The sequence below is a fragment of the Cucumis sativus genome, chromosome 2, assembly GCF_000004075.3.
Source record: "Cucumis sativus cultivar 9930 chromosome 2, Cucumber_9930_V3, whole genome shotgun sequence".
Lineage (NCBI taxonomy): Eukaryota > Viridiplantae > Streptophyta > Magnoliopsida > Cucurbitales > Cucurbitaceae > Cucumis > Cucumis sativus.
The window spans coordinates 2,047,012-2,064,885 of NC_026656.2; the positions used below are offsets into that span (position 1 = coordinate 2,047,012).

General features: G+C 36.2%; 4 protein-coding genes across 4 annotated transcripts; 2 read left to right on the forward strand and 2 right to left on the reverse strand.

Annotated features, from left to right (window-relative positions):
* The first annotated feature begins 359 nt into the window (after positions 1-359).
* On the forward strand, positions 360-3,781 carry LOC101205893 (protein WVD2-like 1). The gene is made up of 7 exons (XM_004139199.3): positions 360-578; positions 1,239-1,821; positions 2,318-2,403; positions 2,512-2,605; positions 2,693-2,764; positions 2,900-3,010; positions 3,118-3,781. The coding sequence occupies exons 2-7, from the start codon at positions 1,243-1,245 to the stop codon at positions 3,427-3,429; spliced, it is 1,254 nt and encodes a 417-aa protein (XP_004139247.1). The 5' UTR covers positions 360-578; positions 1,239-1,242; the 3' UTR covers positions 3,430-3,781.
* Positions 3,782-4,688: 907 nt separating this feature from the next.
* LOC101219713 (renalase) lies at positions 4,689-9,936 on the forward strand. Its single transcript, XM_011650443.2, has 10 exons — positions 4,689-5,159; positions 5,689-5,955; positions 6,304-6,430; positions 6,710-6,771; positions 6,868-7,098; positions 7,691-7,812; positions 8,289-8,427; positions 8,613-8,816; positions 9,030-9,170; positions 9,704-9,936. Exons 1-8 carry the CDS (start codon positions 4,767-4,769, stop codon positions 8,772-8,774), a joined length of 1,503 nt encoding a protein of 500 aa, XP_011648745.1. The 5' UTR covers positions 4,689-4,766; the 3' UTR covers positions 8,775-8,816; positions 9,030-9,170; positions 9,704-9,936.
* A 324-nt stretch (positions 9,937-10,260) lies between these two features.
* Positions 10,261-11,445, reverse strand: LOC101205659 (histone H1). Its single transcript, XM_004139198.3, has 2 exons — positions 11,186-11,445; positions 10,261-11,087 (listed from the first exon to the last, which is right to left on the reverse strand). Exons 1-2 carry the CDS (start codon positions 11,360-11,362, stop codon positions 10,473-10,475), a joined length of 792 nt encoding a protein of 263 aa, XP_004139246.1. The 5' UTR covers positions 11,363-11,445; the 3' UTR covers positions 10,261-10,472.
* A 1,680-nt stretch (positions 11,446-13,125) lies between these two features.
* LOC101219475 (receptor-like protein kinase ANXUR2) lies at positions 13,126-16,519 on the reverse strand. Its single transcript, XM_004139334.3, has one exon. It carries the CDS (start codon positions 16,003-16,005, stop codon positions 13,435-13,437), a length of 2,571 nt encoding a protein of 856 aa, XP_004139382.1. The 5' UTR covers positions 16,006-16,519; the 3' UTR covers positions 13,126-13,434.
* Positions 16,520-17,874: the final 1,355 nt, after the last annotated feature.

A 17,874-nucleotide genomic window follows, 5' to 3' on the forward strand; every position in this document is an offset into this window, starting at 1 on the left:
AATGAATGATGTGTGAATTTAATTGATATTAATGATATATGTTTGAAACGTGAGTTTGAGGAAGTTCTTACCAAGATGACGTGGCAGAATTTATATCTTTAAAGTAGGACCCACAGACCCACAGAGAGAAAATTTAAATTAAAAACAAATAAAAAATTGTCTTTTTGTGGGTTTTCTATTTTTTTTTTGATTTTTTATAATCCAACGCCGTCAAATAAAAAAACGTATTTTTAATAAATATAAATAAATATGACTCATTTTTATTTTATTTTAAATTTTTTCGAAAAAGGAGAGAAGATATTTGGTCTTATAATCTATAAATAAACAATGAGTCATCCAATCCAACAGCAAAACACCGATAAAAAGCCTTCATTTCTTTTGTTGTTGGGGTTTTGTTTTCTCTTCCGATCATTACGCTAACCAAAAGGAAAACCGCTAACGTTGATTTCTTTGTAATAAAAGAAAATAAACAATAACCCAATTTTCAAAAAAAAATAAGGGGGAGGGGAGGGGAGGGACAAAGGAGTGGGGAACCAGGGAGATCTTGTCAGATCGGCAAGGGGAGCTGGTAATTCAAGGTGGGTCTTTTTCTTCTTCCTCTCTGTTTTTCATCTTTTTTTTTTCTTTTTAGAGTTTCAGAGTTTTAGAGTTTTTTTAATGGTGGATATGAATTCCCTTGTCTTCTTTTTCATCTTTTTTGCTGTGTTCTGATGAAAATGGTTCTTTTTTGTTGTCTTTTTTCTTCTTCTTTGATGGCTTTGAGTTGTTTTTTAAGCTTGGGGGAAATGGGGTTCTCTAGTATTTCAATCTTTGTGTGTGTTCTTTTTCTTTCTTTTGGGTGTGGTGGAATTGGGATTTTGAATTAACCCTTTTGATTTTGTGGGTCAATTCAAACTTTTGAACTTTCCTTTTGCATTTTGAGCTTATAGTTGAAGCTTTCTTGAGGATTCAATTTGATGTTTCTCTTTTGTTCCTTACTTTTTGTGGAGTTTTTTTTGGGAAACTAATTGATTTTCTTAGTTCAGAAGTCAATTCCTCTTTTTATAATATAGATTAAATAATTTGGTTGGTTGTTGTCGAGAGGCTTTTTGTTTCTTTTGAACCAAAGTTATATCAAGTTGAGTGAGTGTAAGTTTGTAATTTTTGTATTTGAGCTTCTTTTGATTTTGGTTTGGAAAATGATACCTATTTCTTTTTGGAGGATTTTGATTGCGATGTTGTTGGTGTTTTTGGTGCAGGGTCATGGGTAGGGAAATTGTTGGTGATGTACTGGAGAAGCCAAATGATCTTGTAGTGGTTTTAAATGGCGTTTCTCATGAAAAAGCCCATGTTTCCCCCAAAATTTCAGAAGAAAGTATTGATTTGGAGGAATACGAAGAGAAGGAATCGAGCGAGGAGAATTTGTTTCCCGAAAACTATCAAGAAACCGACCACGATGTTGCAGCCATCAAAAGCTCTAACCTTGATGCCAGTGTGCCTGCACCTGTGACCATGCCCGTGCCTGCACCTCCACCTCCACCTGCACCTGCACCCACGCCTGCAGCTGTGCTTGTGCTTGAGGAGAAGAAGAAGGAGGAGAGAACTGTAGCACAAAAAATCAGTGACTTCAATAAGTCTATTTCACCTGGGACTGTAGCTGTTACTCCAAAAATAATGAGGGTGAACCACAAGATTCAACAGCCACCCGTGCAGGAACCGGAGAAAGCAGTCATGTGCTCACAAACCATTGAGACCGAGCCTACTTCGACTACAGTTCCTGTCGTTGAGGCATCACCAAATACTATTGAATTGCAGCCTCCCAGCCCTGAAAAGAACTCGCATGTAAGTACAACTTTTAGGAATGTCAATGAAGCCACATTTGTGTTTACTGGAAGTAGCTTTTATGCAACAGGAAAACTGGAAAAGTACCACAGGACTAGTTAAGTCTCCTTGAATAGAACATTATTGACTGGAAAACAGCTTCCTGACTTTGATTTTCGGGTTTATCTCCTATTCGACTTCTTTCATGGACTTTCAACACAAATATAACTATGCCCTTTTGTTCAGTTTCATTAGGGTCAGTTACGAGTTTCGAACTGCATCAACTTCAATTTAGTTGAGTGTAAAATGCCATTGAATATCTTTATCTTTTCTAATCTTAAAATGGTTGGTTTTGTTTATAGTTCTTTGGGAAATATATTTAGTTGCATTACAGTTTGGTTGAGAATGTCCTACCCTCCTGACCTTGTTTCTTATATCTTCAAAGTATAGATTAAGATTTTTGTTAGAAAATGAGATGGACAAAATTATGATTTCTATATGTTTTACTTTTCTACAGCCAAACTCGCCTCAATCATCGAGTAAATCTTCACAGAACGATCTTACGAAACATCATGAAGAAGATCACTGGTCCATTGCCTCCTCGTATCCTCTTTTCAACAACTACCATATAGAACTAAGCCTTTTTTTTTTTTTTGTAAATTCTTAATTTGTTCATATTATCAGATTTTGTTATCCTTAGCCCATTCATAGTACTGTTCAATCTATTCGACAACTAAAATCTAAAGTAACTATCGGAATGGCTCCTACATTTAGATCGGCTGAACGTGCTGGTAAAAGGAAGGAGGTATTACTTGTGTTGAATGATTTAGACGTTACCTTGCCGTTCAACCTGTGGTTTTCTGTTTGCTTATGAAATTTGTTCTCTATTCAGTTCTATAACAAGTTGGAGGAGAAACACAAAGCTATGGAGGCAGAGAGAGTCCAATACGAAGCACGAATTAAGGTATTTTGGACTACCATCCTGTTTATGTTTTGTTTCTACGTTTTGATGCATATCGTATTCTTCAACACTTTGTATTGACGAGGGAAAGGATCAGCTTAGTTTCATCTTTGATTTACTGCTTTAAAATGCTTTTAGGAAGAGCAAGAAGCAGCAATCAAGCAGCTTAGGAAAGGATTAGTGATCAAAGCAAATCCAGTGCCCAGTTTCTATTATGAAGGACCACCACCAAAGACTGAACTAAAAAAGGTAGCCATTGAAACTCTATTCTGATACGATCATTCCCCTCTTAGGATTTACATTTTACGGATGCTTTGTTTTATGATGGCGAAGTTTTAACTAGTACTTTATGTCAGTTACCATTAACTAGGCCAAAGTCTCCAAATCTAACTCGAAGGAAAAGCTGTGGTGATTCGATGAACTTTAGCATAGAGGAAAAAGGAAAACTATGCACCCGAGGACAACGCCATAGCTTTAGTAGTCAGAAATCAGAGGAATCAACTAACGGCGTAGCCCGCAAAAGCAAAGCACAAGTGAATGGGCAAAGCCACAACAATGAATCTTTTAAACATAGAAACCATGTGAAGCGCGACAGAGAGACCAAAAAAACAACTTTTGCAACAACTGATCCACACACAAGTAATGTAGATATCCCCATTCAGTCATGAACATTTAATTTCTCCTTAATGTGAACTAAGAAAAAGGAAAAAAGAAGAAGAAAAAAAAGAGGGGGGAGCAAAGAAAGAAAAAGCTTTATCTTTCAGTTGCTAGTTGTTTCGTTACCTAAAAGAAAATAGCTTCTTTTCTTTTCTTTTTACATCTAATTACTTCACTGAGTGAGTTGTGCTAATATGAAATGTATATGTTTTTCTTTTCTTTTCTTTTCTTTTCGTTTCTTTTCTTTTCTTTTTTTTCCCATGAAAGTTATAATGATTTTTTATGTTATACATATAAGGGAGATTTTGATTCAGTGTGTGGACTATTGTGTATACACAGATACAGATATACTTTTGCTTTCTATCTTTGTATCTTCTCTCCCTCTTAACTATAATTGGTGTATTTTAGGAGAATTGGAGAATGATTTTTTGTTTGTGTTCAGATGAGGTTTGAGTTTGGTGAGAATTTTGAACCATTCGCCTAAAAATGCATGGAGTTGGAGATTGAATCACCAACCACTCGATTAAGGTATATATATGAATAAGTTGGACAAAGTCTATGTTGACTTTTGTTTTACGTATAATCAAATGAAATGATATGAAATGTTAACCATGAAATGTGAAACAATAACATTTTACTAAACAAAACAAAGCTTAGGATGAACTTTTTGGAAGAGATCTCAATGTTTACTCTTCAACTTGGGATCACGTAGACATTGAAGCTTAATCGTGTACTTGGGTGCAGCAGAAGGTGAAATTGTAAAATCATAAAGCTGTGAATTTCCTAGTATAAGATTTTTTTAGGCAAACAATATGAGAAGTTAATAAAGCATCTTTCTCTAGTTATGAGAAGTTAAACAAGTAGGAGACTTCGCAACTTTACTCTCTTCGATCCTCCAAATTTTTTAGTCGAACGCATATGAAGTGTAACACTTTCATCAATCTAAAATTTGTGCAATAACATATAAATTAGACAACATCTCTTTTAAATAGGCATTAAGCACATTAATTTTATAAATGTTTGTCCATGTAGAACACTAACAAAAGAAAAAAATGTTTTCAAATATAGCAAAATACACCAACAAAATATGAGTGTATCTATATTAGTGTATGGTTTACGTGGTAAATAGATTATCATATTTTGGTATATTTAAAAAAAAATGGTTTGAAAAGTAATAAAATAGTTTTCCTCTATTTGATTTTTGTTTAATAAAAAAACTCCATTTTGAAGTTTGAAGGAACCTATGGATAAGTAAACAAACAAAACAAAATGGCGCGCAAGAGAGTGGAAAAGAGGATTTATTGAAACCTTTCTTCTTCTCTCATCCACTCTTTTCTCTACAATAATCATGTCTTCCCTCTTCACCCCTTTCATTTCCTCTTCCCTCATTCTTCAACCCCTCAAATTTTCTCAACTTACAATCTTCTCCTCGAAACCCTACAGCAACACGAATTTTATTCCGGTTGTAGCATCCCATTCTCAACCCAAACCTAATTCTAAACACAATTCTAGAAAACCCACCATGGATGGCAGCAAACCCACCTCCAAATTTCGAAGAAAATCCTCATACGGTACCTCTAGGAGGTCGATTCTGAAGAAAACTTTCAATCAGGAGCAAGTTACCTTCACTTCTGCTCTCTCCGATGACCCCCTTATAGCCATTATTGGCGGCGGCATGGCGGGAATCATGTGTGCTCTGAGTTTGGAGAAAAGGGGTGTTCGCTCCACCGTCTTTGACACGGTTGGTTATTACTTGTTTGTTATTTCATATTTGAATTTTTCATTAGTTTTGACTCATTCTGTACATGGGTGACATATGTTTCATTTTGGGAAACATGATTGAATTGGGTTAGAAAAAAAAGGACTATTTCAGTCTATGTACTTCCATTAGGATTTAGTTCATATACCTTTGAATTGGTAACAATTTAATTATGTTTCATCCATACTGTGAAAATGTTGTTAAGATTTTATTTTAATGAGATTTCTTGTGAGTAGATCGATATATAAGGAGGCGCCAAATGCTTTTATAAAGTACAAATATTAAATCTTTAAATAAAGCGAGAATAGCTCAATTGTCAACCCATATGATGTTAACCAGGTCTATGGTTCGAATGTCTTGCTCTTATTCAACCTGATTTAAAGGCTTTTTAGTGCCAGTGAATGGATTTGTATGCACCTTGCGAAGACCCTTTTATGTTGGTTGAAATTTATTTTTTGTTATACTTAGTTAATCTAGGAGGGGGCATTTCAAATTTTAATTTTTGTTGCAGGGTATACATGGGTTGGGAGGAAGAATGGGGACTAGAAGTCTTGGACCTGAACCCCTAATGTTTGATCATGCGGCTCAATTCTTTACAGTGACGGATAACCAATTTGCTCAGTTGGTTGATGGTTGGTTGGCTGCAGATCTAGTTAAAGAGTGGAAGGGCACTGTTGGAGAGCTTGAATTGGGTGGTCGATTTGTTCCAATGTCTTCCTGTCCAAGGTATATTGGTACAAATGGCATGCGGCCACTTGCTGACTCATTGCTATCTCAGGTGATTGAAATGTAGATCTTCAACAAGAGCATTTCAGAAGTGCATTAAGTATATGGAAGAAATAAACAATAAACCAGCCGCTGCCTTCTTTAGTAGCAAAGATTTATCCTTATAACATGTTTAAACTTAGTTGAATGGACGATATGGAATCTATATGGACATAATATTTAGTAATCCTGATCCCATGAGTGAAACTATTGACTATTGATGGCTAAGTTTGTAATGAGTTCTAGTTTACTATTAATCCTGATACCATACTTATAGCATGTATGGTATCCTACACTTTTTAAATACAGTTTTTGCCCTTGATTTCCTCTGACTTTTCTACTATTTGATTTTTGTTGCCAGACTTCTCTGATTAATGTGATCCGCCCTTGCTGGATAAGTAAGCTGGAGCCATTTAATGGAATGTGGCACTTAAGTGAGAACGGAAAACCTTGTGGGCATTTTGATGCTATTGTTATTGCACACAATGGCAAGTAGATGGTTCTTTCTTTCCTTCTAGAGCTTGAAGACTACATATTTTGTTGATTTTTGACAGTTGCTGGGTGGTTTCATTCTATGAGTTAGTGTTGACTACCAAAACACAAAATTTCTGAAGCAAGAGGTTTAAATGCCATTTGCATGATATATCATTTTGGTTCAGCTGCAATCTAGATTAATTTTTATTTTCTGGTTTTGTCATAATGCTTAACATAAATTTTTTTGTTAGAATGATTTAGATTTTGAAATGTTGAATTGGTTATCCTGGCAGGCAAATGTGCTAATCGGCTTCTTTCAACATCTGGCTTACCTCTGATTGCTAGACAAATGAAGGTGCAAATTTTGATAATTTTTCCAGCTTATTTTGGTTTGTTTAACAATAAGTATTTACATGCTTCTTAATTGATCCTGTCTATTCTGTGTTTGTAGAGGTTAGAATTAAGTTCTATATGGGCCCTCCTTGCTGCATTTGAGGACCCTCTTCCTTTCCCAGATACTGCAGAAAAATTTCCATTTGAAGGAGCTTTTGTAAAAGGGGTTGATTCCCTCTCATGGATGGCAAACAATAACAAAAAATTTCTAAACTTTCAGAAAGATGGGCCCCACTGTTGGACCTTTCTGAGTACTGCTGCATATGGGAAACAGAACAAGGTTCCACAGGTTGGTTTTCCACCTAGTATTAGGCTTGCCAACTTTTGCACTTTGCCTACATTCTTGTCAAATATTCAAATGCCCTTTTTCTCTTTAATTATCAGAAGAACTCTAATAACATTTTCATGATTATGATCATCAGTGGATTTGTATTTTGGGGGCTCCAGCTAGAAACTGGAGGAGCATGCAGGATTATTTTTTGAAAACGACCCCTACATATGAAAAGAAAGAGTTTCTTTAATTCCATTTTTTAATCAGTTATGGAAAAGAACTCAATTAGTAAGACTTTGACCTTTCATTAAAGGAAAGAGTGCTCCACCAATGCAAAAATATTATAGAAACAAGAAATAGGAGTGAAATGAACAACTTTCTCGGCCATCTTTTCATCCTTGCTTGTGCATTGTATAAAAATTTCTGACTATTTGTAATCAATTTGTCGCTGCCTGTTCATTTGTTATTGCGTTTACTTATAATAGTATCGCTATGTATGACTCCTTTGAGTCAACATTTGATATTTGTTTGTCCATAGCTTATTTTGAATTAATTTACATCAAATTTTTTGTTAAAGTACTGATGGATATCAACTATGATGCTCTGTTAGGAGAATATCCCAACTTCTACTGCCGAGAAAGTGAAGAAAAATATGCTAGAGGGTGTCGAAGCTGCCCTGGGATTGTCCAAAGGGTCACTGCCAAAACCCTTTTACACCCGAGTTCAGCTATGGTAATTGGCCAAAACCTAATTCATATGTAAACCATCTTTTTGTATTGCCTTATTTAGTTGAATTTGGACTATACTTAAGTTGGCACATTTGAACCATCTTGATTGTTTGAAACTTTATATATTTATAACGCACATGCCAAATTGCATATCCTTGGTGTAATTCCTATTCTCGAAGTCTCATTAAATGAAGCATCATAGCCTCTAAACAAATGTCCCTTTCTTTTTACCTCCTACACTAAAGAAATCACTCAAAAGCTGAGATCAATAGGTGAACACGAACCTAACAACAAAGTTAACTATCAATATCAAGAACATGAAGCTGCAAAGATTCAATATAGGATCTCTTGCCCTAATATTTGATTTAGAAAAACAATGTTTAACTCAAAAGCTTGAATGTGTGGACGAAGGAATGTTTAATATGGTATAGATATTTCTTAACTTCCTTGATAATCAGCTTTATAACATTCTCTATACAGGGGTGCAGCACTGCCTACAAATTCACCAGGTATTCCATGCATCTTTGATCCTCATGGAAGAGCCGGTATCTGTGGTGATTGGCTACTAGGCTCAAATATAGAATCAGCAGCCCTAAGTGGGATAGCTCTTGGAAATCATGTAAGCTTGTTGAGTTTTCTTTATTTGTACTCATGTTTCTAATTTATCCATGACAAGCATACCGCTCAATATTCAGTAGTTGGAAGGGCAGTTCCATATTTGCTATGTGTGAAAAGATGTAATGGCAGTCAGATCTCCCTGGATTTTTGTGCATTATATTTACCGAAAACAAAATGTCACTGTAGATTGCAGATTACTTCCGAAGTGGCAGCGAACACTCCGAAGAATTCGCAGTTGGTTTACATAAGGAGTTTCAGCCCATTCAAGGACATGATATTGGGCAATTTCCAGGTTTGGGAACTGAAAAGCAGGCAGAAAGTACACTGGCATTCCAGCTTGCTACTTAAATTTTTCCTTGCTAGACGCACGAAGCAGAAATTATAATTCAGGTATGTATACTTTCGAGAAGTCTATTCACAATTCAAACAAGCAATTACAAGCCGTCATTTCTTGGGTAACTAGAAATTGTTAAACAGTTCGAAACATAAACCTGGCGAAAAAATCTTGAATGATGATTTACATGAAATTCATTCGAAATGTAAGCCGTCTTTTCTTTTTCTTCTTTTTTGTTTTGGCAATGGTGTTGGTGATGCTTATTGCAGGAAGATTGGGATGAACACGTCATGTCTGTCAATATTTTGAAGAAACTCGAGACAGTAAGACACGCAGAGCTGAGGTGACTCGACTACTTTGATCAAACCTAACAAGGACTCATCTTCTGATCTATCACAGGCAAATCAATAGTATGTCTCTCTTTTCAAGAATTTCAAGTTCTCAAGCATATAAAATATGGAAATATAGCAAGCAATATAAACTTGAAGATCGTTAAGATAATGAAAGTAGTGAACCTGTTGAACAACTCCATGGACTCAACAAAGTTTCATTCGCTCATTCCCATTGTCGGTATAATGGCTTGACACACTGTCTTGCGCACAAAGATTTATAGAATCGACATTTTGATGTTCATCATACCCTCACTTGGTCTCTAAACTTTCAAACACTTAATTTTAGTCATTGTTAATTCTTCCGTATTTTAGTAAGTGAAATTACAGATCCTAATGTAATTCCATTTCTTCCTTTACTTCATTAATAAGACGTTTAAGCAGACAAGCTTTTGAATTTATAAAAATGGAGTAGAGTAAAATTTATGAAGGCACATTTGAACTTCCTATTTTGTTCAAATTTGGAACCTCTTGAAAAGACATTGTCACAAGAGAATGATGAGGTTCTCTCCAATGAAGCTTTAACTTTGTCTGTTTACATGACTTTTATGCAGAGTTGGAACTTCACGGGGTGTGTGTTTGAAGATTCAAGCTCACGAAGTGAAGATGGAAATGGAATTCTTCTTTAGGGAATAACCACAAAAGATGTTACTATCTATATGCTTGCCTAAAGTTGTTAACACATTGGAATGAATATACACTCCCATGTCTTCTTGGGAGAGTACTGTTCTTCGGATTAATTTTTGCTTTAGATTTTGAATTTAAATCATCATCAAACCCTTTGTCACATATTCAATGAAATAAAAAAATGGGCAATTAAGTTAATTGAAGAACGAATAAGTTAATGGAATTCTTTTTCAAAAATAAACTAACGAAATATTATTGAATTAATACAAAATAACACCGAAACCCAAAATTAATAAATAATTAAAGTTTAATCAGAAGTTCCAAAAAATTAGCCACGTGGTGCCGACGTGGGTTCGAAATCGCGTGCAACGCACGTGAACTGTTCTGATTATGAAATTTGCGTTTTATGTACATAAACGACCAAAACGACGCTTTTAATTACGGGAAATCCGCCATTGAAGCAAAACTCAAAAAGCTTTAACGATAAACCAGAAGCAAAGAGATGATCATTCAATTCATTCAAAAGAAAAGACTGATTTGAAGATAGACCATTGAGAATTTACCAAACTAAAATTTGATAAAAATATTGTATAACAACGAGCGGTTGCATCTCTCATATCATATCCCTAATTTACATCGCTACGTACTATTAATAAGAAAACCCTAGAAATTAATCAAAAACCCTAAACACATAATTCATTTCTTGACTTTCCTTGCCTGGACTTTCCTCGCCGGCGACTTTACCGTCTTTGGCTTCTTCGCCGCTACCTTCTTCGCCTTTGTCGCCGGTGCGGCTCTCTTTCCTGGCGAAGTTCGCGACAGTGTTTTCGCTACTTTCGCTGCCTTGGCTGCTGGTTTAGGCTTCGGAGCAACCTTCTTAACCTTCTCAGCTGCCTTCGTCTTCGCGGCGGTTTTTGGTTTCGCGACGGTCTTGGATTTAGCAACTGTCTTCGGCTTCGGCTTCGCTACAGCTTTCGGCTTAGGTTTCGCAGCAGTTTTGGCTTTCGATTTGGCAACGGCGGCTTTCTTGATGCTTGCTGCTTTGAGTTTTGAGCTTACAGGCTTCTTGGCGGTGACTGGTGCTGCTGCTGCTGCTGCGGCTTTTGCTTGAATAGAACGAGCCGATGGAAGCTTATAGGAGTTCTTAACCTTAACGAGTTTTTCAGCGGCGACAAGTTTTTTGAGATGAACAAGCAAAAGCTTCCTGAAATTGGAAGGCAATTGTTTGTGTTTCTCTTCAGTGAACTTCGTAATGGCGTACTGACTCGAGCCGGTTCTCTCCTTCAGAGAAACGATCGCTTCGCTAATCATCTAGAGAAACAATTTCAAAATTCAATCAGAACAAAACGTAAAAACTCGATCGGAATAACAATAAACAATCACAACAAAGATCAATCATCCATACACACCTGAAGGAACGGAGGGTGAGTCGGAGAAGATCTAGCCTTCTTCGCACCAGATGGTTTCTTAGCCTTCGATGCTTTCGATGCCGCAGCTTTCTTAGCCTTGGAGTCGTTCTCAGCTGGCTGGGCCACCGCTGCAGCGGGAGCATCGGAGATGATGACGGAATCAGCGGCGGAAGACATTATTGGAAATGGAATCGATTAGAAGAGAGGGAGAGGAAAATATTTTAGAGAGAGAAAATTCGATGAGGAGAGAGACGGTTGAGAGCGGTTTATATAATCAAACGAAATCATGCTACTGCGATCTGATTGGTCGAGAGTCTTTCGACGCGGATCGAGATCCTCGTAAAATTTTAAATTTCAGCCGTTAGATCTTGGGTTTATCCACGGTGAGCATTCAAAGTAGGGATTGAGAACGGATATGGATTGGCATGTTGAGTATGGAGATTGGGAGTTTTTTTATGTGTTTTTCACTTCAATTCTTAAGGCCATAACTTGTTTAATGCTTAATGAAATTTAATGATCTTTGGAATGCTTTTGTAGCTTGGAATCTAAGCTTTCAAATGAATGTAATTTCAAGTTGTTTGGTATCCAATATCAAAAGTAATCGACTATCGAGTCAACGTTGGTTGAAATTAGGGTTTTCTCAACGTGTATATGATTATCGGTTGATTTGACTACAAAATTAAAAATTAATTGTCTAATTTTTTGTTTCACTATCTTGGGTAACTTCTAGATAGGTCAACTAGTCTAACAATTGTTAATTTTTTTTACCATTTAAGGTAAAAATATAAACAAAAACGTCAATCAAGTTGCACACCTCAATAGTGAATAATATTTTACTAAACGACGAGTCTTGGTAACTATGAGTAAAACGGTAATTAGAAATTGAAATAGTTGAATATTTTCTTTCACTCACTTTTCTTCTAAGGTGATATCAAATTAAAAATAATAAATTAAATTTAGTTTTTTAATATTATGCAACGAATTTAGCAACTTCCATGCATTTAGTTCTATACAATATCAAAAAAACTCTTCCAAAATATATTTGTCTTGAAATTATTTAAAGTCAATTGATTTAGAACCACATCATCGTTAGAGTTGCATAGCTAGAACATGGTCGTTAAGATAAGTATTTTGAGAAAACAATGTCAAGACTGTGAAGAGATGCAAACCACAAGTAAACACATTATTGCTTTCACAGCATTTAGATGTCACTAGTGGACTCTCAACTCAATGTTGTTGTGTAAGTGTTCTAAAATTGAATATGGACGTTTAACACCAAATGTAAAATTAATTTTTATAGAATTTGCAAACAATGTGGTGTTTTTATTTAATAATTTTATGATTCGACTACTTTCTTTTAGTAAGGTAAAGTTTGTGGAGAGTAACAAACTATAAGAGGAGTGATAATTCGATAGTTTGTATTTATTTGTGCAATCTTAGACACTTTCTTATTGGATGCTTAAAAATCAAGATAACTATTATAGTCGTTTATTAAAGTGTAATTTTAGTAGAACCAATCCATTTCGAGAACTATACTAATAGTGTGTATTAGTGTGTATTGTTAAATTATTCTACTAGCCTAGCAATACATTATCTAAATACCAACTCCATCATGAAGCAAACAATGATTAAACAGTGGTTCTTCAATTAAAAGTTTACAAGCCAAAACAATAATGTTTAAAAGTTCTAAGAACAAGGAAATAAATGTGGAAAGCTTGATAACAATATCACTCTATATATTTAGATCTCCAATTGGCCATATTTACTTCATTTCTCTAACCTTACAAAATCATAATGTATAGAAAGAATACCATTACAAGATTGATAAACATGGACTCTGATTCACAAAAACGAAAACCATTTAAGAAAAATGAAAATTGGAATGGAAAAAAAAACTAACAACATGATATATTTCCTAAAAGATAGTATATGCATATTAATTGTACTTTGCAAAGAGCTAAAGTGTAATGTAATTATAACTTTATCATAAGGAATAGGCAGCAGGTTGAACTTGAATCTGATCAAGTTTGTTGTGTGTAAAGTACAAATTGCAATGCATATACTGTCCAATAAAAAACAATCAGAAAGACCCAATAACTAATACCAACATAAATACAACAACGCTCCCTGAAGTTTGACAAAATAGCAGTGGTTCAACATGCTTGAACTCCCATGGTTTTTGTTTGTTCACTGGTTAGGCCTCCTTGTTGAGGGAGACACATGAACAATGTCGAAGAGGTTTCTGCGCATTATCGGCCTGTTGGATGGACAAGTTGAGAGAAGATTGCAGTACTGTTTTGTTCATTATTAGATTCAATTAAGTCTTGCTCACTTCCAAGGCTGAGGTTGTTGTAATGTGCAGCCATTTCTTGGCTTCTCTGGTTAGCTTCCTCATGTACCCTCGACCTATGACTTGAACCACCATCGGCACTTTCCTGAAGTTGGAGAGCAAATTCAAGGTTCCATAACACATCGCCCATAGACGGTCGCTCGGCTCCATGGTCGTCTAGGCATTTCTCAGCAGCATCTGCAAACTTCTTCAAGCTGTCAGGGGTGATTTTCCCTTTGAGATGAGGGTCGATGAGATCCTCAAGAAATCCTTTCCGTTTGCAATGCAACGCCCAATCTGCAAGGCTTACCTGTTCCTTTGGCAGGCTTGGATTCAAGGCAGGCCTTGCACATAATACTTCAAAAAGGACAACCCCAAATGAATAGACATCAGATTTTTCAGTTAGTTGTTGCCTTCTGAAGTACTCGGGATCTAAGTAGCCAAAGCTACCCTTAACTACCGTGCTAACATGACCATTAGCCATGTTCGGACCAGTTTTCGAGAGTCCGAAATCAGAAACCTTTGCAACCCAGTTTTCATCCAAGAGAATGTTGGTAGTTTTAACATCTCTATGAATGATGGTGTATTGTGCTCCTGTGTGAAGGTAATGAAGTCCCCTGGCTGCTCCAATACAAATCTCCAACCTTTGCTTCCATGAGAGACGAGTTTTGTTGTTGGTCTTATACAAATGTTCCCTCAAAGTTCCCAAACCCATGTAATCGTAAACTAAACACATCTCATTCTCTTCATCACAAAAACCAATCAAGGACACCAAATGTTTGTGCCTCAGCTTTGAAAGCAAATCGATTTCCGTAAGGAACTCGTGAACTCCTTGTTCTGATGATGGGTTTGACCTTTTAATAGCAACTTTTGTCCCTCCATCAATCACTCCCTTGTACACCTTCCCAAATCCTCCAACCCCAATCACATTAGATTCACTAAAGCTCTTGGTAGCATGTAAAATCTCGGAAAGTGAGAAATGTCGAGCCAAACCTTGAGCCAAATTACTCGCCGTACTCTTACCAGACACGGTTGATTTGCTCCCACTCGAATGTGAATTCCCATAGATTGGTAGCCAACTAGTTGTGTGTGAATCATTCCCAGGCAGTCTATTCTTCCTTTGGTACACTGCAAAGCAAAGTGCAACCACAACAAAAGCAGCAGCACCCCCTGCAGCCCCACCAATCACTTCAGCATTGTTGCCCTTTCCTTCAAAATTCCTCTCTGATTCAGCCTCAACCTTCATCCTAAAGGCTGAGGGTTGAGGATTCTTCCCTGCCAAGTTCTTCCCAGAATCGAGCTTGAAGATCTCGACCCCATTCAACATAGCATCTGCAAATTCAGGTGCATCCGACATCTTAGGATGCATTGCCAGCCAAATCTGCTGCATTGTTGGTGATTCATTAGAAAACACAACATAATCCCTATATTTGGGAACCCCCCTAGAACCCGCCCAAGCTATCACATCGATCCCATTCACATCCGCAGTTTGATTGTTGATGAACACATCAAACACCACCTGATTTGGCCTACTCAAAGACACATCACAAAAATGCAACCTCACAAGATACATAAACCCTGGATCAATATTAGGAAACAACCACGTCAAATTGTAATTAGCATTCACATCCTTGGATGTTCCCATCGATCTCAATGTCCTGTAAATTTCCACAGGTCCAATATACTTTGGCATATCTTTATAATCAATCACCAACCTCTTTGAAGCTTCCAGCACAACACCCTCAGAAGCACCAAAAAGATAAGGATAATCATCATACCATGCTCTACTCAAACCAGAATCGTTTGCTGGAGAAATGTAGCTCCCACCAACGTTCAATCTCGCAATTGTTTGCATACTCGACCCCGTTACATCCATAGTTTGCTCCCTTGCACCCACCATTATAGCTTCCCCAAAGATCTCCGGCATTTGAACCAATTCAATCCCATTAACAAAAGCAAACCCAGAAACAGGAGTGAAAGTCAGATTCAAAGATTCAGATTCTGTAGCTGCGAGTGTAAATTCACGAACAATGTAGGCCTGAGTGAAGGCTTGACAAGTCATATAAGCACTAAAATTCTTCACAAGAGTCAAATCGTTCGCGGTGACGGTGAAATAAGAATTCACAGAATCATGAGGTCCGTATGTGGAAGGGTAAAAATGAAGTCGAAGCCAATAACGATTATCGCGTTTGATCGGGAATTTATACGCCGTGACGGCGGTGAAAACCCGAGCTTCCATATACGGAACCTGAGAAGTCATGGATGGATCTTGAAATCCAACCGGTGCGGCTAGGGTGTTTTTGGGGTCGAGGAATTTAGAATCAGAGATCCATTTTCGGCCATTTTCATCATTGCCTTCCTCATTAGAACCACAACGTAATAACAATGGCGGATCTGGAGGTGGATCAAGAACAGAGGCAGAATAAACGCGATTAAAAATCCCTAGCAAGACGAAGAAAAGAGATAACATCACATGGGTATTGGCATTCATGTGGGTATTATATGTTTTGGCGTACAGGAAAGGGAAAGGAAAACAGAGGAAGAAGAGAAGAAAGGAAAATGGAGGAAAGCCCTGTTTTCCTGCACGCCAGAGGAAAATAATGGCCAATGGGTTGGCTACTTTAGGTTTTGTCTTTAGGAATCATAGCCTAAACCATCTCTAATCAACAACGGAGGAGGTGCTTTAATGGTATAGGAGAGATTTTTGGGTTGAAAGGAGACTTCAAAGCTATGAGGTTGTTTAAGATTGCTTGTTCCACCGTACATTTCTAACAGAAAATGGAAACAAAATTTAGCTATTTTTGGATTTTGAAAGAAAAATTCACAGTTTGTGGTAAAGGAGTTTTTCTTTTTCTTTTTATTTTTTTGATTTGTGTTTTGAGAATAAATATGAGAAAGAATGTAAGGAGAAATTGAAAAGACTTCACTGGTTCATCTTCTTCCAATTCTTCCAATATCGTCGTCTTCACCCTTCTCTCTAATCGAGTTTCTATCTCTTCTTCCTCTCCCTAAAACACGTGGATTTCAAAAAACGGGAATTTGAATTACGTAATATATATACATTGCTTTTTTTTCCCTCTCTTTCTAATTCTTGTTTGTGATTTATTCCTCTTTTTTTTTCTCTTAGATTTTTTGAGTTCCTCTTCTATATTTTTATTCTCTTTCTTTTTTCTAACTCATCTCCCAAAATATAAATAGTCTCTAACTCAATCCCACTTTATTAACTATAATTGTCATTAATCTTTTTTAACAAAAATATATCTTTGTTATTTAATCAATTTTCATATCATTTGAAATTCTAAGATTGATTGATAATACATTTGCTACTTTTAAAATAAATGGACTGATATAGAGAAAGAGGTTCAATTGTTTCAAACGAAACAAAAATACACAATTTTTTATTATAAATCTACTAAATTAACCAAGTGAGATAATTTGAATCGATGTGTAGATTGATTTCCATATGAAACAACATATTATAAAAGTTTCGGGGGTTGTAATTGAAGTAGAAAAAATTATGGACGAAGAAATAGATGGTTAGACTAGTTTCACGGGACAATCAACAACTAGTGTGAAACTTTTAAGGTATAAGTGATTAATATAGTGCAATCCAATGTCATGCCAAGGCAAATGAGTGATCAAGAGAAGCTTAAATACGCTTATGCCTTACAACATTGCATTAGCCCATGACGCAACGTGCAATGCTATAAATCAATAGGGTTTAAGAATTTGCAAAAGTCACAGTGCTGCAACGTCATGTCAATTTTATAAAAGGGCTCTATGTCGCTGAGTTTGAACCATCTCTTATTCCAACCTACTTTTGCCAATTTTCTCCCAATTCTCGAAGCTTCTTTTGCTGGTTTATGTCTTTTAACTATTATTCATCATTCGACACATGGATGAGAGGCTAAGATATTTGCTTCTAGCTTAGGTCTCTGTAATTTCTTCCTTATTTCATCGTAATTGTGAAGATTTAATTTAACTCTTTCATACAATTATGTTATTCAATGAATCTTGGTTATGCATAGGGAGTGTATGACTTTCACCATAAGTTTAAGTTAGAAGCAATATGTTAAGTTAGCTTTGTGTATTTTATTTAGATCTATTTAGATAATGAACATTGTTCTAACTAACTTATAATTAAGTGAATGTTCAATTAGACGTTTGAAAATTGGTCACTCCACCTAAGGTTCTCTAAAATCTTATTGCTTTGGTCAAATGGTTAAGGCGTGTGCCTACTAAGTACGTGAAGTTTTCCTCCAAGATTTAGGATCTCTCATGCAAAGAATTTGTTTCGTTTCATGTTCATTTCTCAAACTAAGTTGGAATTTTGAGCTAAAAAAACATTGGGCCAAACCAA

Bases quoted from the DNA above. Each gene is read 5' to 3' on its own strand.
- LOC101205893 (XM_004139199.3), top strand. From the start codon at position 1,243: ATGGGTAGGGAAATTGTTGGTGATGTACTGGAGAAGCCAAATGATCTT. The intron at 1,822-2,317 runs GTAAGTACAACT...ACTTTTCTACAG, and splicing joins GCCCTGAAAAGAACTCGCAT to CCAAACTCGCCTCAATCATC. The intron at 2,606-2,692 runs GTATTACTTGTG...TTCTCTATTCAG, and splicing joins GTGCTGGTAAAAGGAAGGAG to TTCTATAACAAGTTGGAGGA.
- LOC101219713 (XM_011650443.2), top strand. From the start codon at position 4,767: ATGTCTTCCCTCTTCACCCCTTTCATTTCCTCTTCCCTCATTCTTCAA. The intron at 5,160-5,688 runs GTTGGTTATTAC...TTTTTGTTGCAG, and splicing joins GCTCCACCGTCTTTGACACG to GGTATACATGGGTTGGGAGG. The intron at 6,431-6,709 runs GCAAGTAGATGG...TTATCCTGGCAG, and splicing joins TATTGTTATTGCACACAATG to GCAAATGTGCTAATCGGCTT.
- LOC101205659 (XM_004139198.3), bottom strand. From the start codon at position 11,362: ATGTCTTCCGCCGCTGATTCCGTCATCATCTCCGATGCTCCCGCTGCA. The intron at 11,088-11,185 runs GTGTGTATGGAT...TTGTTTCTCTAG, and splicing joins CTCACCCTCCGTTCCTTCAG to ATGATTAGCGAAGCGATCGT.
- LOC101219475 (XM_004139334.3), bottom strand. From the start codon at position 16,005: ATGAATGCCAATACCCATGTGATGTTATCTCTTTTCTTCGTCTTGCTA.